Genomic DNA, 26,308 nt, shown 5'->3' on the forward strand with positions numbered 1-26,308 from the left:
CCACATCCTTACACCACTCCAGCGACTAATCTATGTATATCTCTGCCATTCTTCAACAGGGCGCAATCGGTGCGCCGGACCAGTTTGCGGGACAAAACGCTGACAACCAAAAAGGATGCCGTCGAGGAGACTCGCCTACGGCTGCAGGCCCAGGAGGCGACCGCCACAGAGGGGGCCCCTGCCTCCCTGGATCCACTGGCCAATGGCTATGGCTATGGCAGCAGCAGCGGCGGCGGCGGCAGCAGCCACCACAACGGTGAGAAGCGCCCCTCGACGGCCAGCCAGAATGGCCATGGCCACGGCCACGGCACTGGCCAGCTACTGCCACACTCCAAGTCCGCCGATGCGCTGGACAACGCCACTTCGATCACTTCATCCACATCCACAACAACCGCAACACATTCCTTCCAGTCGCGTCGTCCACCCGATGGCCGCGAAAACGACGAGCTGCTCCGCCTGAAAGGAGCCCAGGACGGTGCCGCGGGCGAGATGCAGCGCGCCACCTCAGCGGCGGCCGTCATCCTCACCGACAAGGGTACGGCGGCCAGTGCCGAGGCCGTGCAGTTTCAGTCGTCCAAAGAGGCTGCCAACGGCAAGATCAATGTCCAGGTCACCGTTCTAGTGGGTGAGTGGTGTCATCTCTATCACTGGCCCCGTGCCCCGCATGCTTCCCACAAGCTTCCCCATCATCCATCCATCCATCCATCCATCCACACAATCAACCGCCGCCACTGCACCTGTAAGCCACAGCAAATACTCGGCTTAAGCGCTTCTTCCGCCCGTGTCAATGTCAATGTTTAATGTGTATTTAACGACTCTACTAAAAAGAAAATGAATGAGAAAATACGAGTAGTACGCCCCCCGACTAAGCGGCTGAGCAAAGCCAACAGAATGTCCAGGTAGTTGACTGAGGATATACCCTGTAAGTGGGGGGTCCTCGTCGCTTAAATCGTCTATTTTGAGCCCTATATTTCCATAAATACCGAATTGTTTCCTTTGAATGTTCCCTTAATGTTGAACGAATTTGATTCGATTTCGATTTCGATTTAGACCTAGATCTATAGGATCCTTGAAGCTTAGGGAAATCCTAAGTAGATCTTCATTGGCTCTGTAGATCCGGATTAAAGGATTACAAATATTGAATGATTCTAATTTTAAAGTAGTTGATATGTTTCCATTTACCGCTACATCTGTCTCTGTCTCTGCGTCTCTTTCTCTCTCTCTCTCTCTCTCTCTCTTTCACTTTCATCCAGCCCAGGCGTGCTGCACTGCCTCCCCGACAGGGGGCGCACACTGCACGATTAAGAGTGAGCGAGAGATAGAGAGAATGAGAAAGAGCTCTCTAAGTGGTTTTCTTCATTCTGGCTATATTAATGATCCGATCTGTTAGATATCCAGGGCTAAGATTAGATGCCGACTTATGCAAACTTTAGGACCCTCTCCGATTGCACGACTTGCACGACTCGCGCTCTAAGATTTCATGTAACATAATCCACCTATAACTAACTACCCCGCACACATGGTTATAGGGTATTAAAACCTTAACTCTCAGAAAATCGCACACAAAAAACGAGAGAAAAGTTAAATAACATTTGCTTGTTTCTGTTTTATTCTTTTTTTTTTTTGTTTTTGTTGTCGCCCGTTCTGTGTCGTCTGCCTGCCTGCCTGCCTGCCTGCCTGCCTGCATCATCATCATCATCATCATCACCATCAACACAAATCCACCCACAAATACCACCCAACACCCACCCACACACACATACACACACACACACACAACAAACAGACACGAACAGCACGCATCATCAGCAGCAGCTCCAACAACACGCGATGCTGCTGCAGCAACATCAGCATCAACAGCAGCATGCTGGCAGCATGGATGGCTTCAGTGCTGCGACCTTGTCGAACTTGAAGAAGCAGCGCTCCCTCTCACGCACCGCGAATGTCCTTAACAATTTCGAACTCTCATCAAACTCCACTACGACTACGACAACATCCACAGCATCGAATCCCATTGTAGCGGCAGTAGCAACAGCAACAGCAACAACATCTAATGGTTCTGTTTTAGGAGCCAACAACAACAATAACAACAGCACCAGCAACAACAACAACAACGGTGGAGGCGGAGCAGTAGCAGGAGGAGGAGGAGGAGGAGGTGGTGGAGGATCAGCATCAGCAGGAGGAGCAACCGCACCGATCTCCACCCAACCCCTGGGACTGGGCCCCATGGGTGGTGGCGGTCCCGGCAGCCTGCTGGACTTTGAGGCCGCATCGCCGGCAACGAGCAATTCGGTGAACAAGTTTAGCGGCATCACGGGCGACGTGGTCAGCGATAGCACCAGTTCCAGCCGTAAGTGCTGTGTCCTCATGTAGGAACAGCGCTCAACTCGATCACCACAGTCCACGCTCCACGCTCCAGCTGAATAACAGGGTATTAACCAAGAGAAGCAGGCATTATCGTGAAGAATGCCATTGCAAAGATTTGTCAGATAGATAGATTCGATATAGAGACCATTTTTTACATGGGATTGTGTAAGCAAGCAAAAGAAAAGTGTCTTTTTTTTTTTTAGAAATTTAGTGAGAAAATTCGTTGAGAATTGTTAATTGTATAAACCAGAAAACTTGATCCAACAAAGAGTTCAATTCTGTGAGCTCCCCCATTAACGGCTCAAAGTCGTTGCATTTTCCTATAACGAATGCTACACTACACTACACAACACAACAAATTATAAGATACAAATTGACATATATACACACACAGCTCTCTGTATATATGAGCATTGAAATATATATATATATATATATATATATATATATATATATATATAGAGAGAGAGAGAGAGAGAGAGAGAAAGAATACATTTTAAAGATTATCCAACAAAATAAATGTGAGCAGTTTACCTTAGTCTATACATATTGTATGTAAAATGAGAATCAAAATCAAAAATCAAAAACAAACAAAAAAAGAGCAGCAAAACTATTTATATAAAATGGTTAGGAACTCTTGTTTATTGATGATTGTTCACTAGATTTGATTGCTTGAGATTGCGAGAGTGTGTGAGAACAAGACAAGCTAAGTATTATGCTAAAAGTATGAAATATATTTAATTAAATATACGATAGCAAAATTGTAGTTAAAACGATCAAGTAAAGCAAAGCAATGAAACGAACGAAAAGAAATGAAATGAAATGAAATGCAAAACCACTTAAGCAATTTCCAACCCAATAAATAAATGTGTACACGTTTGAATTGAATTGATTATAGCCAGCCAGCATTAGGATTTTGCTTTGTCTTCTCTAAATGTACCCTTTTATTGCAATTGCAACTTTGTTCAGCAAGCATGTGAATTGAGTTTTGTTGAGAGGTACAAAGAACATTTGTATTATTTATGTATATAGTATATAGAATTCCAGGAGAAGATAAACAAAAACAAAAACAAATACAGAAATACAACGCGCAATTAGCAAATGAGACTTTGTTCGATTTAATTGTCAAGGCATTAGCAGAATGTTTTGTAAAATAAACAAATGAAAGAGAAAATAAATTCCTTCACAAAATGTTTCGCGCTTATTCAAATGGAAGGCTTGGCGCCATACAAACAACGCCCTCTGCCGTTTATTTGTTGTACTAATATAACTGCACACAGGTTGGCAGCTCCGGCAACCAGCTGATTCCACTGCTTGAGTGTTTTCTTCTTTTGTATTTATACAAATTTGAATTAAATGGAATCCTTGGTAAACTACCGCTATAGCCTAGTGGCTGGCGCTTGTGCTGCCGGGGGTAGCTTTTTTGGCAAGTTGCCCAGCCACCTGAGCGCACAGAAGCTGCTGTATTTTCAAGATTCAGCCGGAGGAAACTTTTCTGACTCGTCGTATCTGGGTAAGTATTTTAGATTTGCCTCAAAAGTAATTATATTTTGTGTCTATCTCTAGAGTTTGGTTTGCTGCGTCTGCTGCCATTGGTCCTGATGGTGATCTGCAATGTTTGTAACCTGCGCTGTTTCCTTAAAGCGCTACAAATGACGGAGCAGACCCTAACGTGCGTTGTGCTGACTGCCGCGTCCAACTATGTGTTATCTGTAGGTCCCCCACCATGCCTTGGTACGAACATGACAGTATGCTTTGTTTATAGTTTCTTTTAGGTACGCTGGTATACCAAGAGCCACTAACCGCATTGTCTGGTATTGGAATTACACTAATATTGGCTGGGCTTTGGTTTCTTTGCGATGCTGGAGCCGTGGACAGCAGGAAAAAAGAGACAGAAAAAGAGTCATAACTGAATTGTTGTTTATGACTGGAAAAAATATCGTTGATCCTTGATATTGAGTCCATCGAGGATGTTCCCTCGATCTCGAGAAGGCGTGAACCGCCCAGATCAGACGAGAAGAAGCGGAGCTATAGCTATATGTATATAATTAGGAATAAAATTAGCAAGGTATATCCTCATCGTCCTTGGTGCCAGGGATAAAATGCTCTCGCGATCACGAGAAGTCGTGGCTCGCCCATATCCGATGGATAAAATCAGAGTTATAGATATTTTACTGAAAACTAACGTTAAAAAGGCAATTTCCTTATTGTCCTTGACACCAAACGATCGGGGATATCCTGCCTTTCATGAATAGGCGGGGCACGCCGAGCTCGAACTGGAAAAATCGGAGCTATATCGCCTGGTATACCAGCTCTGAGTTTCTCATTTTCGGCTATTTTTCTTTGGCTATATCTCGATTATTTATGGGCCGATCGACAAAGGATCGCGAGGATCCAGCCTGTCGATCGGCATGAAAATCAGGACTACGAAAATGAGGCCAATTTTTGGCAAATTGAATGCCAATCGGTTGGCAGGACTCTCCCGGTCACTAAATGACGTGCATGATGTGCAAATCGAAACCTACGGGAGGCCATATCTCAGAGAAATAGGGCCAGATCGACGAAGGACTAACTCTCCCAGGATCGGGAGGATCCAGTCTGTCGATCGGCATCAAAATCTGGACTACGAAAATGGGGCTGATTTTTGGCAAATTGGATGATGTAACCATCATGATTTTTTGCGAAAATCGTGATGGAATGGATATCCTTTTTTCTGGTGCCAATCGGTTGGCAGGACTCTCCCGGTCACGAAATGACATGCCACGCCCCGATCGGCTGCCGTTTGGCAGAGATATAGCTTGCAGAAAAAAACCAGTATTTTCACGATGTGCAAATCCAACATTTCGGAAGGCTATATCTCAGCTAAATAGGGCCAGATCGGCACAGGACTAACTGTCCAAGGATCGCGAGGATCCAGTCTGTCGATTGGCACCAAAATCTCGACCACGAAAATGAGGCCGATTTTTGGCAAATTGGATGATGGTTACATCATGATTTTTGGCGAAAATCATGATGGAATGGATATCCTTTTTTCTGGTGCCAATCGGTTGGCAGGACTCTCCCGGTCACGAAATGACATGCCACGCCCCGATCGGCTGCCGTTTGGCAGAGATATAGCTTGCAGAAAAAAACCAGTATTTTCACGATGTGCAAATCCAACATTTCGGAAGGCTATATCTCAACTAAACGGGGCCAGAGCGGCGAAGGACCTAGTCTCCCAGGATCGTGGGGATCCAGCCTGTCGATTGGCACCAAAATCTCGACCACGAAAATGGGGCTGATTTTTGGTAAATTGGATGATGGTTACATCATGATTTTTTGCGAAAATCGTGATGGAATGGATATCCTTTTTTCTGGTGCCAATCGGTTGGCAGGACTCTCCCGGTCACGAAATGACATGCCACGCCTCGATCGGCTGCCGTTTAGCAGAGATATAGCTTGCAGAAAAAAACCAGTATTTTCACGATGTGCAAATCCAACATTTCGGAAGGCTATATCTCGGCTAAATAGGGCCAGATCGGCACAGGACTAACTGTCCAAGGATCGGGAGGATCCTGCCTGTCGATCGGCATCAAAATCTCGACTACGAAAATGGGGCCGATTTTTGGCAAATTGGATGATGTAACCATCATGATTTTTTGCGAAAATCGTGATGGAATGGATATCCTTTTTTCTGGTGCCAATCGGTTGGCAGGACTCTCCCGGTCACGAAATGACATGCCACGCCTCGATCGGCTGCCGTTTAGCAGAGATATAGCTTGCAGAAAAAAACCAGTATTTGAAGGATGTGCAAATCCAAATCTTCGGAAGGCTATATCTCAGCTAAATAGGGCCAGATCGGCAAAGGACTAACTGTCCAAGGATCGCGAGGATCCTGCCTGTCGATCGGCATCAAAATCTGGACTACGAAAATGGGGCTGTTTTTTGGCAAATTGGATGATGTAACCATCATGATTTTTTGCGAAAATCGTGATGGAATGGATATCCTTTTTTCTGGTGCCAATCGGTTGGCAGGACTCTCCCGGTCACGAAATGACATGCCACGCCTCGATCGGCTGCCGTTTAGCAGAGATATAGCTTACAGAAGAAAACCAGTATTTGCATGGTGTGCAAATCCAACATTTCGGAAGGCTATATCTCAACTAAACGGGGCCAGATCGGCACAGGACTAACTGTCCAAGGATTGGGAGGATCCTGCCTGTCGATTGGCACCAAAATCTCGACCACGAAAATGAGGCCGATTTTTGGCAAATTGGGTGATGTAACCATCATGATTTTTTGCGAAAATCGTGATGGAATGGATATCCTTTTTTCTGGTGCCAATCGGTTGGCAGGACTCTCCCGGTCACGAAATGACATGCCACGCCCCGATCGGCTGCCGTTTGGCAGAGATATAGCTTGCAGAAAAAAACCAGTATTTTCACGATGTGCAAATCCAACATTTCGGAAGGCTATATCTCAGCTAAATAGGGCCAGATCGGCACAGGACTAACTGTCCAAGGATCGCGAGGATCCAGTCTGTCGATTGGCACCAAAATCTCGACCACGAAAATGAGGCCGATTTTTGGCAAATTGGATGATGGTTACATCATGATTTTTGGCGAAAATCGTGATGGAATGGATATCTTTTTTTCTGGTGCCAATCGGTTGGCAGGACTCTCCCGGTCACGAAATGACATGCCACGCCTCGATCGGCTGCCGTTTAGCAGAGATATAGCTTGCAGAAAAAAACCAGTATTTTCACGATGTGCAAATCCAACATTTCGGAAGGCTATATCTCAGCCAAAAAGGGCCAGATCGGTGAAGGACCGACTCTCCCAGGATGGCGAGGATCCAGTCTGTCGATCGGCATCAAAATCTCGACTACGAAAATGGGGCTGATTTTCGGCAAATTGGATGATGTAACCATCATGATTTTTTGCGAAAATCGTGATGGAATGGATATCCTTTTTTCTGGTGCCAATCGGTTGGCAGGACTCTCCCGGTCACGAAATGACATGCCACGCCTCGATCGGCTGCCGTTTAGCAGAGATATAGCTTGCAGAAAAAAACCAGTATTTTCACGATGTGCAAATCCAACATTTCGGAAGGCTATATCTCGGCTAAATAGGGCCAGATCGGCACAGGACTAACTGTCCAAGGATCGGGAGGATCCTGCCTGTCGATCGGCATCAAAATCTCGACTACGAAAATGGGGCCGATTTTTGGCAAATTGGATGATGTAACCATCATGATTTTTTGCGAAAATCGTGATGGAATGGATATCCTTTTTTCTGGTGCCAATCGGTTGGCAGGACTCTCCCGGTCACGAAATGACATGCCACGCCTCGATCGGTTGCCGTTTAGCAGAGATATAGCTTGCAGAAGAAAACCAGTATTTGCATGGTGTGCAAATCCAACATTTCGGAAGGCTATATCTCAACTAAACGGGGCCAGAGCGGCGAAGGACCTAGTCTCCCAGGATCGTGGGGATCCAGCCTGTCGATTGGCACCAAAATCTCGACCACGAAAATGAGGCCGATTTTTGGTAAATTGGATGATGTAACCATCATGATTTTTTGCGAAAATCGTGATGGAATGGATATCCTTTCTTCTGGTGCCAATCGGTTGGCAGGACTCTCCCGGTCACGAAATGACATGCCACGCCCCGATCGGCTGCCGTTTGGCAGATATATAGCTTGCAGAAAAAAACCAGTATTTTCATGATGTGCAAATCCAACATTTCGGAAGGCTATATCTCAGCTAAATAGGGCCAGATCGGCACAGGACTAACTGTCCAAGGATCGGGAGGATCCTGCCTGTCGATCGGCACCAAAATCTCGACCACGAAAATGAGGCCGATTTTCGGCAAATTGGATGATGTAACCATCATGATTTTTTGCGAAAATCGTGATGGAATGGATATCCTTTTTTCTGGTGCCAATCGGTTGGCAGGACTCTCCCGGTCACGAAATGACATGCCACGCCCCGATCGGCCCATAAATAACCGAGATATAGCAACAACAAAAATCTGAACCTTAAATATGCGAACACGAAGAAATTTCTAAACTCGGCACCAGGCGAACAGAAATCAGCAGAAGGCTACTTTAGAAAATTAAAATATTTGTTGCATACTTTTGGGGCTGAAAGCAGTTTCTTTCTGCTGATTTCTGTTCGCCTGGTAGATTGGTCCGAAATTTGAGCAGTCGCAACTTGTGTGCTGTTTTTGTACAACAACAACACGTTAGAAGTCAGTTTTGTTTTCTTATTTTCTCCGTGATTTGTAGGCCGATCCTGGCGCGCGACGGCTTCTTGTGTTCGGAAAAATGTCCTTGGTTTGATGGAGTCCTTATCAAGGACCAAGAAATTTTTCACGTTCTCAGAAAATATGCCGTCTCATCTGTATAGCCGCCAAGCCGAAATATACATTTTATTATTATGTTTTTTATATACAAATTGTATATTTGAAGAACTGCTATGAGATGCTAACCATACCCCCCTCTGGCAAGGTGCATAGCCTTGCCCTAGCTTCCCCGAAAATGTAAATCAATGAATCGCTTACATATACATAATTTTGTTTAATGTATGTACCATTTTGCAAATACATAAATCATTTCATTTCATTTATAATGCACTGTTAGTGTGCATGCTTCTTTTTTCGCATAGAGTTAATTACAACTATTATTTTCATAAGTGGTTTTGCATTTTTTTCGTTTCGTTTGTGTGTAAGATTTTGGCAAAACTACAAAAAAAAAAAAACAATGTTGAAATGGGATAGAACATGACAGTAAGAGCAAAAACTAAAAATATATTATCCTTCGTTTATATATATAGGTAATAGTAATTAATTTGTATATTTCAGAATTGTTATTTAATTGCTAAGACGTATAAATACTTTTTTTTCACCCCGCACTCGGTCTCTGTTCGTTATTAGATCAGTTTTAGCGCAGCCGAACAAAATGGTTAAGGTTGTTCGAGGAGAAGGGGAGGGGAGAGACTTTCTGAGTTGTTGTTTCTGTACTTTGCTCATCTTTTTGTTGCGTAGAAGTTCTTCCTGTCCTGTCCTGTCCTGTCTGGGAGTTTTAGAAACGAAACCCTTACAGCGTTTCTTTCCTGTATATAGTTGTAATCTTTCTGAATTTTTCTTCGTTTTTCTAACAACTATTTTGCTTTTATTAATACGTAAATAAATCGTAATTAAGGGAAAGAATTATACATGGTTTTCAAAAATGCGCAAGAATCGGATTTCTCATTTGATGCTGCTGCCGCTGCCGTTTTCCCTGCCCCTAATTGTGATTTTCTCTAGACGAATTTTGTTTGTTTATTTTCATATTTTCTTGTTGTTTCCTGGAGTCTAACGTCGTAATAGTAATTGTACGTCTACGTTGCCTTTGCTTGCATGTGGATGATCTGTGTTCGCTATCTGTGTGTTTCTGTGTGTTTCTGTATGATTTGTATGAAGTTTTCCTTGTTGTTTATTGGTAATACGTATTGTTTGCTCAGTTTTTGTTCTCCAATCCAATTGGCATGCGCTGTGGCTGGGTCTGGCGTTGGTTTATGTAGCCACCACGCTCGCCACCGGCACCTTGGCCACCTGCTCCACCACGACCACGATCGCCCAAGGGTCTGCCACCGCCAAACGATCCGTTCCCGTTCCGTTGCTGGTTTCCACCACGCTGGCCGCGATAGCTTCCACCTCCGCCTGAAGAGTCATAGCGCGATTCCTTGTTGTACACTCCACCGCCATTCTGGTAGTAGTTGTTGCCTCCGTTTCCAGACTCATTGTTGCGGAAGTAGACACCACTGTTGCCACCGGGATTGCGTCCGTTTGTCGAGTTTCCGTACTGACGAGCGCGATAGCTTCCTCTTTCGCCACCATTACGACGCTCATCGCCTCGTCCACCCTGGTCGCGGTCACGATCGCGATCCCGATCGCGCCTGTCATCTCCTCCAGCACCGCGGCGCTGATAGTTGCCAGAATTGCGTCGTCCATCTTGCTGAGAACTGTTCCAATGGTTGTTGCCTTCGTTCTCCGGATATCCGCTGCCGCTGCTATTGTCGCGTGGAGTAGCCCACTCCTGCTTATGGCTGTTGTTGCTGCTGCCGTTCGAGGCGGCACTGCTCATGGCATTCATTTCCGAGCTCCATTTGTTTGGTGGTGCAGGTGGTGTGGACTCTGCTATCGACGAGGACTGGGCCTTTAAGACATTCGTAAGCGCAGCAGTGGCGGCGGCATTGGTGTCGTTATTACGGGCATTCCAATCATTGCTCTCCACATCGCCCCCAGCTCCGGCAGACGATTTGATCACTATAGTGGGCTCTTCCAACTGCTGTTTTTCCTTCAGCTGCTGCTGGATTTGTTGCTCGTAGGTCACAACAGCACTATCATAGGGAAAAACTGAGGTCACGTCTCCTGGCTGCATGCCGATGCCTTGAGGAGCTTGCTGTGGAGGCAGCTGTGGTTGTGGTTGAGGCTGTGGCTGCTGCTGGGGCGGTAGACGTGCCATGATTAACATAGGCTGCTGCTGCTGTTGCTGTCGCTGCTCGTGGATCAAAACTGGCGAGAAGAGCTGCTGCTGCGGTGGAGGGACCTGCGGCTGGGGCTTCGGTTGTTGCGGCTGCGAGGGGAACGATTGATTGGTGAAGGTCAGGGTTTGTATGGCCTGTGGAGGCTCTTCAATATAGTGTGGGCGAGCCTCAAAGATCAATCCCTGATTGGATGGGGGCGGAGGAGCCAAGACCTCAGGATTGTCCAGTTCGCTGTCCTGCAGAAAGTGGAAGGTTCCTGTGCCCAAAACCTCCGCCAAAGGACGCAGTTGTTGCATAAACTGTTGCTGCTGCGGTGTGGGAGCCTGCAATCCTGCTGCCTGGGGGTGCTGCGGCTGCTTGAAGTAATTCTGCTCCACGGCACGAACAGTGGGTGCGAAATGGGGCGGAGGCGGCTGCTGCTGTTGCTGCTGAGGGGGAGGAGGAGCTGCTCCCGTCTGCAAGGCCTGGAGATTCACGGGGCTGCTCAGCAGCTTGTGTGGATGAGGCGGTGGTGGCTGTTGTTGCTGAGGAGGTAGCGGCGAAGCATACACAACATGCACTGGCGTGGTCGTTGGTTGAGAGATGGGAGGCTGCTGCACCACCATGTTTTGCGGCGGCTGCGGCTGCTCCACTGGAGCGCGCAGGTGCTGAGGCTCAAGCAGAATGAGATGTGGGCGTTCGTGTTGCAGCTGCTGCTGTTCCATTTCAGGATTGCCACCCAAATGAACTTTATCAAGACCCTCCTCAAGAGAGTTGCGTGCTGACGGCTCGGAGGGAATCTCCGTATCCAACTCTCCGGTGGCATCGTTCAGCAATATCTCCCCGACCTCACCCTCACCGCTTCCAGTGCCGCTGTCCGTGCTGTTGGCCACCGCATTCTCCACCGGCACTTGATAGTACTTATCCAGATAGCCGCTGTCCTGGATCTGTTGGAAAAGCGCACGCACCTTGTCGAAGGTGATTTCACCGTAGGCCTTGGGCTTGGCATTGATCGTCAGGGAAAAGATCTCGGCCGCCTTCTGAGCAGTGGCTATGAAGCTTATGTCCTCTGCAGTTTCCGGACGACGGGTTTGGGTCTCAATGCAGCTAAGATTGAAAACAGAATTAATTTCAAGACCGCTTGCTTTGGCTCTACTTACAATTTCTCCAGCACATCCAGTTCGCTGCTCTCCAACTTTTGAGCTCCGTTCTCGCCCGACAGGAAATCGTTTCGAACTTGTTCATCATTGAAGCAGTTGAGTACATTCTGAATGATCAAAACCTCCCGAATCTTGGCTGTCTCAGCCAGTGCCTTGGCCTGGTTGTCCTTCAAACAGATTCAAACAAGATTTGTCAAAAAATCATTTCATTTTCTGAGCATGCTCGCGACTTACCTTGCGTGCCTGTTTCTTCTGCTCCTTTTCGGCCTCTTTGGATTGCTGTTGCATTTGCTTGGCCAGCTCCCGGGCAAACTCCAGATTGGCCAGGACCGCATCGTATTTGGCCACAGCGGATGCCTGGTCAGCGCTCAGTTCCTTGCCGCCTGTTTGTATGGCGCGATAAGATTCCAGTTTCGTCTGTTTATGAGAAAATGCAATGAATCAGTTGGCATTACTCATGGCTTGGAATATAAACAAAAGAAAAGGGAAATAGGCAAACAAAAATGTAGATTGTCCACCGGCTATGGTGTTGCCAGACCGCCGGCAGACTCTCAGCTGTTGGATGTGCGAATTAAAGAATACGAACAAATGCAATGCAAGAACTAAAATTGTATACGTCTAAAATTAATATTCCAATATTCTGAAAAGCCTGCAAAATTCGAAATATCTATGAATGTTTATGGGACATGCCGGGCCGGCCAGAACATTGAGCCACCAGGGCTGGCAACTCTGTGCGATATAAAACATGGCGTCGCGAAAAATCTGCAGCCACGAGAGGGGGGAAAGGCGAAATGAAACAAAGCAACACAAGAGAACGAAAATAAAAATGGTGGGCAATGCGAAGAACAAATTGTAAATCCTTTGTTTCACATTCTTTGGGCAGGTGGACACTATGCAATACAGGCAGTCCCATTTATACAGACCTTGCGCTTCTCCAGGTTCCGAATTTTGTGCTCAATGGTGACCAACATTTGCTTCAGGGGATTGTACGGCTCGGCAGCAGCAGCAGCAGCAGTTGTAGCAGCAACGGCAGTCGCAGATGCGGCTGTCTTCAGTGCTTTGGCAGCATTTCCATTGCTCGAATTGTTGTTGGTCAAATCGGTTTGGCTGCCATCCGCTGCCGGTGCCGTCGACTTTTCGGCCAAGCTGGGGCTATTGCTGCGCTGCCCATTGGTAGTGCTCGAGCTGCTACCGTTCCCGCTGCCACCGATTCCGCCCACGCCGCCACCACCGATGGAGCCGACCGAGGCGCGCTTCTCCTTGCTATTGTTGTTGTTGTTGGTAATTGTGGTAGCAGCCGAAGGCATGGTGTGCCGTTGTGTTCTTCTAGTTGCTTACTACGTTTGCTTGAAAATGGGAATGATCGTTGTAAAGTTGCTTTTTTCCTGTTATTTTATCTGCTCCTCGAAAAAAACACACTCCGCAAAACTGGCAGCAAATGCACGAAAACGATGACAGCTGCTGGAAAATAATCGAAGGCACAGTTGCCAGTGATGGGATGGAAATATCGCCAGAGATGGGGGGGAAATATCGCTGAGTTCAAATTTATTTACAAATCATTTCCTACCACTACCACATTAAATTTTTCGTGAAAATGAAAATAAAATGAGTGTTTCACTCTGCATATACACGCACATAATCTATAATCATGGAGCTGTGCTTGCCCCATGTGGGAGCCCAGGTGTCGCGCTGTTGCCAAAAGGAAAGAGCTGCCCGCGGTTCCCGGTTGAGATATGGTTTTACGTCTTTCGCCAGTACGCTATCGTCGAAATTGAGAAATCCGCCGACAGTAACGCCAAAAATGATGAAACACTTCTCATTGAAGAAGGACAAACCTTCGTAGAGCTCTCCATAGATCTCTTCGTCCACCATTAACGTAATCTTATCCCGCTGCCATATCATTGTGTAGTTGTGGAAACTATCCCCGTAGTGCGCCTTACTCAAACGATCCTTGAGGTACTGCATAGCGCGTCCGTGAGGCCAGACAACCATTCCACCATACAGATGACTCCCGGAGATGTCCTCCTGTTGATTGCTTTGCAGGTGAGAGTTTCCCCTTGCGTAGGCAACACCTAAGAACAACCGGCGGCTGAGAAGTTGGATGCACCTTTACGATCGTTCACACTTACGCAGTTGTTTGGCATAATGTGTTTCTGCATAGGTCGACACGGGCTGCAGCATCACGTCTAAGGAGGTACACAGATTTTAAGTATGGAAGCCGCTTGCCAATTTATCTCGTGTTGGAACTTACATGGAAAAAGCCAATCGCCTTTTGGCAGCTTTGCCCGTACCACGATCTTCCCGTATTTAAAGCTGAACGAGTCCCGTGTGTGGATTTGGGCGGAGAAAACTGGAGGTTTGATGCTATAAAAGCTTCCCTGAGCAATGTTGCACTCCTGCTCGGGGCTTTCGACGGCTGTGCAGCGATCTCCCAGCTTGAAGCTGCCTTCGACCACCTCGCTCGCCACAATGGGAACAATATGCAGATAGCCCTCCTTCACGTACGAGTTTCGAGGAGCATCATCGAAGGCCACCAGCTCCTCCTCCACATGATACATGCGCTGGCGTATGTCATGTTTCCACGTGCTGCGATTCAACTGCGCCTCACTGAAGTTGTCCTCAAAGAGCAGCTCGCCCTGGCAGGTCTGGCGGCTGCTGCTGACGATGCTCTGGGCGGGCTTACAGCGCTTGGCCTGCTTCTGCGGCGACAAATAGGCATGGCATTCACCCTCCCCGTTGGGATAGGTAATGCTCTGCGAACGGCCGTCGCGGGTAGTCAACAATCGAGCGTTTATAATCACCCGAGTCTCGCTTTTTTCGTAGATCTCGTCGTTGTACTGCACCAGAACTGAAATTTGCAGCTTATCATTGTTCTGCAGACTTGTCTTTTGCCTGCTGATCCAGCTCCCGTTGTTGGACTCCGTGATGTAGTCCATCAGAGCCGGACAGTTGTCATCTATTTGGAGCATGTAGAAGACCCGTTGCATGCCAGGCTCATCTGAAAAACAGTGTTCCACGGTACTCCATGAAGTTTATCAACTTGACCTTGTCCCTGGACGTTACCTGGGATGGACACTTCAAAGCCGAGTTCATGTAGCATTTCAAAGTCAATGCTGGGTATCTTAAAAGCCAAATTTTCATTGCTTTTCAGCAACAGAAGCCACAGACTGCAACAGAGAAGAGTTTTCCAGCACATGACGCAGTTTTAATTGCTTTCAGATTTCAGATTATTCCGTTTAGCGTACAATTCCTAGAATTCTACATGCAACTGATTGAAAATCTTGATGCAATAGCTTATTCCGATTTCAAGCTTACAAACTGCTTTTCTATCTCAGATCGAATAAGCTTTCGTTATCGCCAGAGCAAAGCTTTCAGCTACATATGTAGATTTCGATCATCTCCGCTCTCGTGCACTAATCTGAGTGCCGTTAAAACTTATATTTCGGCGTCTAACACTAGATCTGTAGAAAATGTTTCGTTCGCAGAGAACCTCTTCAGAGCCGGAGCTGATATGTGCCTATGTAGATTTGAGTACACCAAACTGAGTCTTGGCAAATAATCGCAATACCCGAGAACCGGTCTGGAAGAAAGGCAGCAGCCGCCACCGCCACTGCCACTGCCACCGCCATCGCGCCACCGTCGCCCCGCTTGCTCAGGCTGAGTCAGATCAACGCTGGGTAGGAACAAAGTGTGTGAGAAGAAGCCTGAGAATGCATGGACTAGCAACAATTGGCATATTGCTGCTGCTCTGGACCAAGATTGGGCACGGCGAAGGCTATAAGGTGCCCACGGCCAAGGTGGAGCTGTTGGCGAATGGCTTTCGGGTGTCAATTCCAGGTAATAAACCACAACACATCTTGTGAGAGGATTGATCATTTGTTTCTTTCTCCTTTCAAAGATGAGACTGGCGTGAGGCTGGTGGCTTTCAATGTGAATCGCAATCGGAATTTCACTTCGTTTACTCAGGGCCAGTACAGCACCCGGCTGGTGGAACCGCAGAATAATCGCTGGTCGCATGATTTTCTTTCTGTCCCATTGAGGGCCCACGATGTGTTGTACATTTGGACGAGTGTGCAGCATGAAAGGGCGATATTCCAGGACTTAGAGCAGCCCATTTATGTCTGCACCTTGGCCGGAGCGAATCTGCCCAAGGGTTGCTCTTCGCCCGAGCAGGAGCCAACAGAGAGCAACAGTCTGAACACAGAGGACACCAACGCCCCGTCATCATCTGAGAGAGCAGAGCCCGGAGCATGCGAACCATCTTCAACGACAATATCACCAGCTCCATCGTCACCCATTTGCAAGGGGCAGCTGCTGTTCCACGAGACCTTCGACCAACTGAACGAGTCCCGTTGGATGCACGAGGTCCGGATACCCCTGGACACCAAAGACGCCGAGTTTGTGCTGTACGACGGAAGGGCCAGAGTCCAAAATGGCAATCTTGTGATCGAACCCATTCTGTGGTCAAGCTACCGCCCAGACCTGTCCATATCGAACTCTCGGCTAGATCTCTCCGAGCGCTGCACGGGCACGCAAAACCGCCAGAAGGAGTGTATGCTGCACACCAGCGGCAGCGGTCCAAGTGCCATCATGCCTCCGATTGTGGCTCCCCGCGTCAGCACCAAGGAATCATTTGCCATTAAATACGGACGCATAGAAATTCGGGCCAAGGTGCCAAAGGGGGACTGGCTGGTGCCCCTGCTGCTGTTGGAACCTCTGACAGAATGGTACGGCCAGACGGGATACGAGTCGGGTCAGCTGCGGGTGGCCATGGCCAGGGGAAACTCCAAGCTTCGGATGCCCCACGGCAAACTTGTTGATGGTCGGTCATTGTATGCCGGGCCAGTCCTCTCCACGGATGCCCTCCAGCGCGAGGATATCTGGGTCAGTCAGCGAAGAAATATACACTTTGGCGACGACTTCCACACCTACAGCCTAGACTGGAGTAGCAAGCGTCTGCGCTTCTCGGTGGACGGACAGGTCTATGGCGAGATGTTGAGTGGCTTTGCGGAGCTGGACTTGAACACAAGATGGAAGAGGGGCGGTCCCATGGCCCCATTCGATCGAATGGTAACGTATTTCAATCTTGATCATATATTTAGTTATACTCGCACGTACATGCATATATCATTTTAGTTCTACATCACTCTGGGACTTTCTGTGGGTGGATTCGGAGACTTTGTGGACAATTTGCGCACCGCAACCTACGAGAAGCCATGGATGAATTATCATCCGCAGGCCAAGCTGCATTTCTTTGAAGCGAAAGATCATTGGCTTCCTTCTTGGAAGCAGCCGTCTTTATTGGTCGACTATGTACGTGTCTACGCAAACTGATTATCATTTTCATATTTTTAAACAAGTGTAGACGATGCTCGTGTCGGAATCTTATCACGAATAAAGCACTGACAGCCCCTCTCAGTAAATTATGAATCCCAGTTTAGTTGTGCCTCGCATCGAAGATGATGAGCCCGGGACTTTTGTTGCTCTCGTTAGCTGTTCTTGTGCTCGGTTCGGGGGCTTTTCAGATTCAGCCGATGGTAAATGATACGAAAAACGATGAATGGGTCTGGGTATCGCTGCCAGGTAAGTTTGTGATTGTGTTTGCATATCTTTTTTGTTAATCAGTAATGAATATGAAATTTCATAGACGACCAAAAGATTTGTTCGGTGTTTTTTTACACCGAACACTGTGAAAATGAGGGTCCAGCCTTTAATTACAGAGTCGACCCAAATATAGGACACCCCTGGGCTGTGAAGGAGTACCTAAATGATACCCTTAGAGTCTCGGTCGTTGTTGAAACGTATCAAAGCGAGATAATTAGCGAGTCGTTCAAGATTACACCCAGAGGAGGGTCAAGAGACTCTGGTCTGAAGCCGGTCAGGAAATACAACATCGGCACAAGACGGCCCTCGGATTGCGAGGCACTAAAGCATCCCCAGAGATTTTGCATCCCAACAGATTCTGTATTCAATGGAGAGGCTTGTGAATGCGGTGGACGAATGATCTTCAGTGAAACATTTGAGAACGAAAGTTGGAGAAATAATTGGCAACACATGGAGCATTCACGGCTTCCCAATCCCTACTACGAGAGTGTGGCCTTTGTACATAACGGGATCAATTCATATGTGAAAGACAATGCCTTACATCTGCGAGTCACCCCGTCCAAGTATAGCCGGGCCAATCCATTTTATTTGAAAAATTGCACCTGGTCGACCAAAGAGAAAGTTTACTGCGGATACAGTAGATATAAAATACAGTCAAAAAAATATTGGCCACCCTTCAATTCGGCCAGCATTATTTCAATGTCCGATTTCACATATTGCCGAATCGAAATAGAAGCCAAGCTGCCAATTGGAGACTGGCTGTTCCCAGGTACTTATGGCCATGCGAATAACCATCGAAATAAACATGTATTTAATATTTAAAATTTTCACACAGTACTCTCGCTGAAATCCAAAATCAACTCGGCATCCATTCGCATTGCCATTGTCCGAGGCAACAAGCAACTCAAGGACATTGCTGGGAACGAGATTGGCGGCAAGAGCCTCTTCGGCGGAGCCATTGTCGATATGAACAGACATGAGGCTATGCGGCATGTCACTGTCGGCAAGCACTTTGGCGAAGACTTTCACACTTATACGGCTATTTGGAAGAAAAACATCATTATTTTCAAGGTGGATGGACGTCCCTACGCCGAAATCACCGACACGGACATCCTGAACGAGTTGAGTGAGGGCAAGGTGCGGTTGTGTCCGAAGTATGCACATAGAACAACAAGTATATCGTATGAATCCTCTTTCCTTGCAGTGCCACATCCAGCTGGGATTGACTGTCGGAGGAGAGTATAATTTCCCCGACTCACGTATTTTTCCAGACCAAAAACCTTTCCGAAACAACATAAATGGCGGTATTCGAAATCTATCTTTGCATAACTTTGATTCCGAGTTAGTCATTAGATCCCTCAGAGTTTATTCCATTACCGATTATGAACAATGAAACTATCAAGTTTTTACGTCATAGACTAGAAGTCTAAGCTTATCAATATATGGGAAAGTCCCCCCTTTTTTGGATCCAGGGCTAGTTGAGTCATGTTAGCTTATAAAAATAATAGTCTCTGCTAGATCAACCGTATTAGAACAACTCTCCCTGCGTATAATTGTCTTTCTTCAATCATGTACATATGTACTTATTAAGAAAACAGCCTGGGGGGAGGACGTTTTTCAACGCATGGTAAAAACTTCTTTCTGCCATACTGTATGTACGAGTAGGATTGTTTGCTGGCCATCAGGGGTATGCACATATGCGTATTGAAACCTAGAGGTTATCGCTTCGCGCAATGATACGATTGGATCGCTGTGCAATCACAAGTCGTGCAAAGCCTCAGTTTCTCTTTGTCCATTATGAAGAGTAGGTGTGTGATCTTCTGGCTAACCAGCCTGCTGCTGGGTTCCTTGACTGCACTCGATTTGCCGGCCGCAGTGGTGAAAATAAATAATAATGAGCTGTACATATCGCTACCAGGGCAGCTTGAAGGCGTCCAGTCTTTACTTTTTCAAGTTGAGGTACAGACAGATGAATGTGTGAACAACAGCTACTCGTACAGGTCGCAGAGCCCCTGGCAAGCAAAGATGTCGCTCCCCAAGAATATTGCCAAGAATGCCTGGCTGAGGGTTCAGACTCTGGTGGAAAGGACAAACAACGTGATCAGCAGCATGAGCTCTGTATACACTGTCGATAAGGATGGAATGGTCCACTTGTATGTCCCTGGGTCATCCAACAAAAAAATTGATGTCGAGACTCTGCTCTCGAAATGTAAGCCAGTGGAGGAAATCAGAGAAGGGTCGGTGACAGAATCTGGGAATGCGAGAGAGTTTACGAGCGGGGAACTACTCTTCGAGGACAACTTTGATAATGGTCAAAGCATCAAAAATAATTGGCTGCATGAGGTTAAAATGCGTTATACTGGTGGACAGAATCAGGAATATGTGGCCTTTGTGTCCGATCCAAGAAATTCGTATGTATCCGACAACAAGCTGCACATTAAGATAGCCATAGCCAAATACCGTCGTAACACATACTTTAAACTGAAAAACTGTACAAGCTTAAGCGAGAAGCGCACGGAGGAGTGTGGCCCAATCGAAGTCTTTGCTTGGCACAACCTTCCCCCTGCGTGGTCTGCCAAGATACACTCGAACCAGTTCTCCTTCAAATTCGGAAGAGTGGAGATAAGGGCCCGAATGCCCAAAGGCAATTGGCTATTTCCATGTAAGTGGATCAGATGAGACATGGAACACAAATCGCATCGCTCACTTTTTCCTTGCAGATCTGGCTTTGCAGTCGAAGAAGAATCACTTTGCTGATAATTTCGCTGATCAAATACGGCTCTACGCTAGGGGTAACAACTTGCTCCAAGATAAACATCATAATACTTTTGATGGTAGATCGCTGTTCGGAAGTGCTCTCATCTGGAACACCGAATCAGATAGACAGCATACGGACTATTGGGTTATTAAAACGAATGTCAGCCATTATTCTGAAGATTTTCATGACTATACCATAATTTGGAAGAGTGATCAAATCGCTTTCAAGGTAGATGGCGAGTTCTTTGGGTCAATAACCAATTCGGCAATCCTCTCAAAGTTCAATAATGATGAGGTGAGGTGATAAGAGAGGGTGGATCTATAATTTTGATAATTTATCTTCTTGTAAATCTTGACAAACCTTTACCTTTCTGTTCCGTTCCGTTCCACAAACAGTGTTATCTGGTACTGGGCCTTACTGCTGGCGGTGCTATGAACTTCGACGATGAGGTTCTGATGAAGGAACATAAAAAAGACAAATTTTCAAATACCTTTCCACAAGCTGGCAAGCTGATTAAAGAGATCTTTATAAAAGAGAATTGGCCGCAGCCCACGCTGGTGATTGACCATGTTCGCGTTTACGCAATAGACAAATATGGAAACTAATTGTTTGTTTGTACAATGCATGGAAATTTAATACATTTCTCAATTATTGCACCACTTGGCCGGGAGCTGTTTAAAAAGTTTTGCCATTGTTCTTTTTGGAGCCATTGTTGCGCGAGTTTTGTGTGGATTTCTTTTTGCGTTTATCAGATGACCAGTCGACATCGTCCTCGTCGTCGGTGCCGCCTGCATTGGCTCCGGAATGCACATAGGAGGAATTCGAGCTGGCACTGGTGCCCTCCTTGGTCGCCAGACGGCGGGATGCAATGCGGGACGAAATGCGGCCCATGCCCATGCACTTCTCGAGATGTGGGGCGAAACGTGCTGCCGCCACCAGACGATCACAGTTTGGGCAGGTGCAATCAATGGCCTTCTTGGCCGTGGAGACGCCAAATATATCCAAATTTGGAACATCGCAAATGCGGTGCGCCGACTCCTCGGCCACTCCGTCCAGGGCCGACAGATTGCCGATTTTCCGCAAATGATGAACCTCGATGAAAATGCCGGTCACAGCGTCTTCCAGCAGCGACTCGTACAGCTGATTGGCGGCTTCGTCCAGTTTTTTTGGGTCTTTGGTCAGTTCGCGAAAGTTGTTTGCAATCGCTTTGCGTGTAGTGGGGCTTTGAGCAGCGACCGCCGGCACCGGTGCTGCAGACGTTGGCATGTTCAAGGCATTTGGATTCGCAGACATGCCTTACGTTTATTGTTTAGTGGAAGATTCCTCTGGCAGCACAGTGTAATTTAAAAAATTCGATTTGTTTTCTTTTCGTATCTACAATGCCAATGCGTTGCCAGACAGTCGCGCTTTCGTTCTGGTGGTTTCAGTCGCTCTAAACCTGATTCATTTAAGCAGTTTTTGTTATTTATTACTACGTTAAATGCTGAATTTATTTTCTAAATAGATTTCGCTAGAACTATTTATTAATTGACGAATTCTACCAACCTCCCTGTCTAGATTACACACCTTGCACTTTATCCGATATGGATGATATGTATCGGTCCATGTCGATTGAAATATCGTTACGTTCATCCCTGTGTTGTTCACATTTTGTAGAAAACTTATTAATTTATCGTACAAAATTATTTTTTCAGTGATGATGGTCCTAGCGCCTCCGGACCGCAAACAAAATAAAAAATGTTGCTTAACAAAAAGTCGCTCGTATACCAGCAGTTAGTGGAAAGGCTCTTTGATAAATGCCAGAAGATACAGGCGGACAATGAGCGCTGTGTTATGAGGTGGGCATCAAAATATCGCAAGGTACTGTCGAGGTGCATCAATTGTTGAGTTATTTTCAGAGTTAATGCCATAAAAAAGACATTGCGACGGCGAAATTTCGATGTGGAGATGTTAAAGCGTCGGCTGGACAAATATGGCGATAACTGGAGGTTAGTGCCCATGGTGGCGCCACATCCCAAGGGGAAAACAGAGCAAAAGCGACGAGGGCCGAAGCCGAAGAACAAACAAGCCCCAGATGGAGGGACAGTACCAGCTACTCCCGCACGGAAGCCTCGGAAGCAGCGTGCAAGTGCAAAACAGCCGCAACCCAATCTCAATTCCACAAAGCAGCAGCAGCCACATCCTGGAATAGGCTGACATTAATTGATTCTTGCACTTTTATATGTATATTTAAGAGTCAAAGCTAATACATAATTCTTATTCATATATTTCGGTACTTAAATGCTAAAACAAAAATTCAACGGCATCGAATGCTGGCAGGGAGTTCCTTATAGTGCGTCTCCCTCGTTTTATTCAGCCTGCCTAAGGCGTGCCAGACGCTGCGTGAGTTCATCCTGCTCCTGCGAGACCTGGGTGGTAGAGGCGCCAATAGTCTGGCTCTGCACGCCGCTGGGCAGCTCCATGTTCAGTTCAAGACCAGCCTCGTCTGCCACTTGCTGCAACAGATTGTCGACATCGCCCTGGGGCACCGAAGTGGTCACCGTATCAGACATGGTGCCCTCCATCACTGAGCTCTGCACGTCCAAGTCCTCGAATTGTGACTCAAACTTTTCCATTAGCGATGAGATTTTCTCCAAATTCATCCCCTTCATGGCCGCATCCATGGCTTTGACCACGCCAGCCATGGAGCCAGTGACTTTCCGTGTAGTCAGGGCGGACTGCACCCGACTGGATACGGCATCGACGCGAGCACTCATGCGCAAGTAGTTGACGGCCTGGTTCTTCTGGCGTATGGCGTTCTCTGCATGAATGCGGGCCACATCCATATTGCCATTTTGGATGGCCTTCTTGGCTTTGGCCTTCTCCTTTTTCTCCTCCTTATCGCATTTCTTGGAGTTGCGCTCCAGCTCCTTCACCGCAAATTTTAGATTAAAGAGGTGTTCTGTTGGGGGAGGGTGTGGGTGAGAAAGATTCTTTGTCTGGGTGTCTGCTGGTGTATGGCGTCATCGAACTGAACAACTTACTTTCCATTGATGAGGTGGACATGTCGTTACCCAGCTTGATGAATTTACTATTTCAAATGAGGTAAAAAGGTTTTCAGTTGGTTCTCAACTGAAAATAAGGAATTTTGTGAGTTTATTATGAATCACTTTATTTCAGTGTGACAGCGCACCTTTCGATAAGATATACGGTCTCACCCTCAGAAATATACGGAAAAATATACCGTCTCACTTTAAAAATATACCGTAAATATACTGACGAGTTTAAACATATTCCTCGTTTTTGATATTCCGTCGAATATTACTAGCTAAATAGAACCCTCAGCCCAGCTCACTCAATTTTGTTTGATTAATGAATCAATTTTCTAGCTGACTAGCTTATTTTAAATACGTGCTTTTATTGGATCTTTTCAAAAAAAGGTTTTACAGGTCAAACAAATAAAACGTAATACAACGTAAGAGAAAACCCGTTCCTATGCTCAGACCCTAAGACCTTCGCTAGCCACATTTTTGAAAAAATGTACACTTTGATGGGAAACGTTCAGGAACTAGAAATAAAGTATTCGAATATGGCAGCTATTTTTGAAAATGCATTGCTCATTAGTGTTATTTATGAATAGTTAACATCGGTGAATTTAAATCTCAGTGGGATGTTGGGCATGTTTAGGAACGAGCGCTTGAAGGCATTCTCAATGGGGTAGTTGAACTCTATGTGGAAGTTTCGGACCAGATTGGCCACGGTCAGCTCCATTTCGAGGTCCACTATGCGCTTGCCCACACACATGCGGGGCCCAAAGCCAAACGGTAGGTAGACGAATGGATTCAAATTATTTCGGAGAGGCGACTCGGCACTGTTGTCGTCCTGGAGGCGTGCCCATCGCTCTGGCAGAAATTCGTTGGGTCGGGGATAGAAGCGTTCGTCGCGCAGCATATTACTGGAGAGCATCAGGAGATTCGTGCCCTGGGGTATGCGATAGCCATCCAGCACGACATCTGTTCCCGCAGATCGGATATTGCCGAAGGTGACGGGGAACATGCGCATCGATTCCTTAATGCAGGCACGCAGGTATGGAAGCGATTTCATCTCAGCCAGCGTGAACTGGCGGTCCGGATGGGGCAGCATGGACACTATCTCCTCGCGCAGCATTTGCTGCTGCTTGGGATTCTTCGCCAGGCTCAGAAGGACTCCAGCTAGGGCCGAGGTGGTTGTGTCCACTGCGCCAAAGAGCAAGTCCATGGCCATGACTACAGCGAACTTCCGATTGATTTGCAGCAGCTGCTCCAAGATACTCCTTCGGCCCTCCCGCTCCGCGGCCGACTGGCCATCTATCCGTGCCACAGCCTCGTTCACGTACATCGAGCAGGTGTCAAAGATCGCATCGGACGCCTGACTGAATTTTCGGTACGTGGGCGTGCTGATGTACTTGTACACCGACGGCTTGATGCCCAGATCGAAGAACGATTGCAGAAAGATCTTGATGTTCCTGAAGAGCTCTTTGGCCTCTGGCTTTTGATCGGAGTCCCGCAATAGGCCGAGCTCCCGGTCCAAGGCCACCACAGCCACAGACTCAAAGGTCAGTGTGTTTATGGTATCGAGGAAGTCTCCAGGCATCTCCAGTGACTCCTTGTCCCGCGTGGCCCTGATGCGATCTATGAACTGGTTGTTGACGCGCTGCATCGGCTCCAAGTAGAGGTTAGCATTCCGATGCTGCATCAGCACAGGGTTCGCCGCGCTGCGCAGACGGCCCCACTCCGGACCACTGGAAATGAAGATCAGCAACTGGGAACTCTGGCGAACATAATGGCCTACCTACTTGCTGAACAGTCCAACGCAGTCCTTGAAGAATGCATCCTTGCGATTTGCTCGATAGTGCAGCACTGGGTCGGCTCCCCCTCTCACTGGCCACTGTCCCTCGGTGCGGTAGATCCGCTCGAAGTTCTCCACCTTAAAGGTGAACACAGTGGTAGGCATGCCGAACAGGCCCGGCACCCTAACCATGTCCCCGAATCTCGACCGATAAAGGTCCATTAGCTCGGCCATATCCAGGTGATGGAACTCCCCGCCCTTCTGGAAGCCTCGCCACAATTGCCAGCGTGTCGGACCGGGGATCTCTTCGAAGGGCTTCGCTGTACTCCACTCCCCCTCCAGCTGCTCCATGTACGAGGAGCTGGCAGCTGCCGGATCCAGGTTCTTCTTGGAGATAACCTGGACCCCAGCCAGGCTGGACCTGGCCCTGATGCCCTGTTGCACCACTGCACGACGTATCATGGCCGCAATCTCTTTTTGAAATGAGTCGGACTGATAGCAGCAAAGCCAAGTAAATAAACAAGTTGGCGAGCTTTCATGGAAAGCTTTCGGCTTATTTCGCAATAGAACCAAAACCCTATTCCATGGTAAAGCTTTATGATTGTTATCTCTCAAGTGGGAACTTTACCCGAAAGCTTAGATCTTTGCCATAGTACGGGTACGAGTAAACGGTAATCAACAAATAAATACCTACACTGTACCTTATTTAGTGGGAATTTAATTTTAGTTGCCACAAAATAGGAGAAGTGCCACAAAACATGTGGCAAATGTATTTTGATATTCCGGCTTTAATAATCAGACGACCTTGATGAATTTTAGTAGAGACCTAAATACACTCAGAGAAGAAAGCCCTGGGCGCCGAATATTTTCACTTAGATTTAAATATTTATACCATTTTGCAATGGAGTTGTTTTCTCGTACATTTTGACATTAATATGATACAATTTGAGCTTAATATATTTCATATAAAATATATAAATATATGTTTCGTATTGAAATTAAATATATTTCTTACAAAAACACTTTTTACAACATTTATATTTAAATAAAATGAAAATTCTGTTTGTATTGGAAAATCGAATACTTAATTTATATATGTATGGGTGTGCTTCTTTTTACTGTGCCA

The 26,308-nt window shown here is 46.8% G+C and overlaps 11 protein-coding genes across 22 annotated transcripts in view; 6 read left to right on the forward strand and 5 right to left on the reverse strand.

Annotated features, from left to right (window-relative positions):
- MYPT-75D (Myosin phosphatase targeting subunit 75D) overlaps positions 1-2,732 on the forward strand; it is a 44,810-nt gene extending 42,078 nt beyond the window's left edge. For 11 of the 12 annotated variants that reach the window (XM_033382574.1, XM_033382573.1, XM_033382576.1 and 8 more), the window contains 2 exons: positions 60-625; positions 1,787-2,732. In XM_033382574.1, the coding sequence (XP_033238465.1) occupies positions 60-625; positions 1,787-2,373 (1,153 nt within the window). In that variant the 3' untranslated portion in view covers positions 2,374-2,732. The remainder of the gene's footprint in view (positions 1-59; positions 626-1,786) is intronic. The other variant, XM_033382584.1, reaches the window with a different exon arrangement.
- Positions 2,733-3,640: 908 nt separating this feature from the next.
- Positions 3,641-4,621, forward strand: LOC6900826 (uncharacterized). The gene is made up of 3 exons (XM_002135148.3): positions 3,641-3,880; positions 3,934-4,079; positions 4,133-4,621. The coding sequence occupies exons 1-3, from the start codon at positions 3,724-3,726 to the stop codon at positions 4,274-4,276; spliced, it is 447 nt and encodes a 148-aa protein (XP_002135184.2). The 5' UTR covers positions 3,641-3,723; the 3' UTR covers positions 4,277-4,621.
- A 4,283-nt stretch (positions 4,622-8,904) lies between these two features.
- Capr (caprin family member) lies at positions 8,905-13,469 on the reverse strand. Its single transcript, XM_001353955.4, has 4 exons — positions 12,938-13,469; positions 12,249-12,431; positions 12,015-12,181; positions 8,905-11,961 (listed from the first exon to the last, which is right to left on the reverse strand). Exons 1-4 carry the CDS (start codon positions 13,319-13,321, stop codon positions 9,846-9,848), a joined length of 2,850 nt encoding a protein of 949 aa, XP_001353991.3. The 5' UTR covers positions 13,322-13,469; the 3' UTR covers positions 8,905-9,845.
- Positions 13,470-13,531: 62 nt separating this feature from the next.
- LOC4813434 (gram-negative bacteria-binding protein 2-like) lies at positions 13,532-15,722 on the reverse strand. Its single transcript, XM_001353956.4, has 4 exons — positions 15,078-15,722; positions 14,266-15,012; positions 14,144-14,200; positions 13,532-14,086 (listed from the first exon to the last, which is right to left on the reverse strand). The coding sequence occupies exons 1-4, from the start codon at positions 15,208-15,210 to the stop codon at positions 13,629-13,631; spliced, it is 1,395 nt and encodes a 464-aa protein (XP_001353992.4). The 5' UTR covers positions 15,211-15,722; the 3' UTR covers positions 13,532-13,628.
- GNBP1 (Gram-negative bacteria binding protein 1) lies at positions 15,690-17,444 on the forward strand. The gene is made up of 3 exons (XM_001353957.4): positions 15,690-15,851; positions 15,913-17,084; positions 17,151-17,444. The coding sequence occupies exons 1-3, from the start codon at positions 15,725-15,727 to the stop codon at positions 17,346-17,348; spliced, it is 1,497 nt and encodes a 498-aa protein (XP_001353993.3). The 5' UTR covers positions 15,690-15,724; the 3' UTR covers positions 17,349-17,444.
- Positions 17,438-19,146, forward strand: LOC6900827 (gram-negative bacteria-binding protein 2-like). The gene is made up of 4 exons (XM_015187888.2): positions 17,438-17,597; positions 17,662-18,387; positions 18,454-18,755; positions 18,823-19,146. Exons 1-4 carry the CDS (start codon positions 17,474-17,476, stop codon positions 19,009-19,011), a joined length of 1,341 nt encoding a protein of 446 aa, XP_015043374.2. The 5' UTR covers positions 17,438-17,473; the 3' UTR covers positions 19,012-19,146.
- Positions 19,147-19,274: 128 nt separating this feature from the next.
- On the forward strand, positions 19,275-21,035 carry LOC6900828 (gram-negative bacteria-binding protein 2-like). Its single transcript, XM_002135150.3, has 3 exons — positions 19,275-20,280; positions 20,339-20,670; positions 20,772-21,035. Exons 1-3 carry the CDS (start codon positions 19,416-19,418, stop codon positions 20,979-20,981), a joined length of 1,407 nt encoding a protein of 468 aa, XP_002135186.3. The 5' UTR covers positions 19,275-19,415; the 3' UTR covers positions 20,982-21,035.
- On the reverse strand, positions 20,982-21,947 carry Sgf11 (SAGA associated factor 11kDa). Its single transcript, XM_001353958.4, has one exon. It carries the CDS (start codon positions 21,667-21,669, stop codon positions 21,052-21,054), a length of 618 nt encoding a protein of 205 aa, XP_001353994.3. The 5' UTR covers positions 21,670-21,947; the 3' UTR covers positions 20,982-21,051.
- Positions 21,948-22,008: 61 nt separating this feature from the next.
- On the forward strand, positions 22,009-22,643 carry LOC4813821 (uncharacterized). The gene is made up of 2 exons (XM_001353959.4): positions 22,009-22,214; positions 22,275-22,643. Exons 1-2 carry the CDS (start codon positions 22,114-22,116, stop codon positions 22,570-22,572), a joined length of 399 nt encoding a protein of 132 aa, XP_001353995.2. The 5' UTR covers positions 22,009-22,113; the 3' UTR covers positions 22,573-22,643.
- On the reverse strand, positions 22,583-23,562 carry Chmp1 (charged multivesicular body protein 1). Its single transcript, XM_001353960.3, has 2 exons — positions 23,400-23,562; positions 22,583-23,317 (listed from the first exon to the last, which is right to left on the reverse strand). The coding sequence occupies exons 1-2, from the start codon at positions 23,419-23,421 to the stop codon at positions 22,725-22,727; spliced, it is 615 nt and encodes a 204-aa protein (XP_001353996.1). The 5' UTR covers positions 23,422-23,562; the 3' UTR covers positions 22,583-22,724.
- Positions 23,563-23,952: 390 nt separating this feature from the next.
- Positions 23,953-25,678, reverse strand: Cyp12c1 (Cytochrome P450 12c1). Its single transcript, XM_001353961.4, has 2 exons — positions 25,190-25,678; positions 23,953-25,135 (listed from the first exon to the last, which is right to left on the reverse strand). Exons 1-2 carry the CDS (start codon positions 25,642-25,644, stop codon positions 23,986-23,988), a joined length of 1,605 nt encoding a protein of 534 aa, XP_001353997.3. The 5' UTR covers positions 25,645-25,678; the 3' UTR covers positions 23,953-23,985.
- Between the last annotated feature and the right edge of the window lie 630 nt (positions 25,679-26,308).

This window comes from Drosophila pseudoobscura, chromosome X (genome assembly GCF_009870125.1).
Source record: "Drosophila pseudoobscura strain MV-25-SWS-2005 chromosome X, UCI_Dpse_MV25, whole genome shotgun sequence".
NCBI lineage: Eukaryota > Metazoa > Arthropoda > Insecta > Diptera > Drosophilidae > Drosophila > Drosophila pseudoobscura.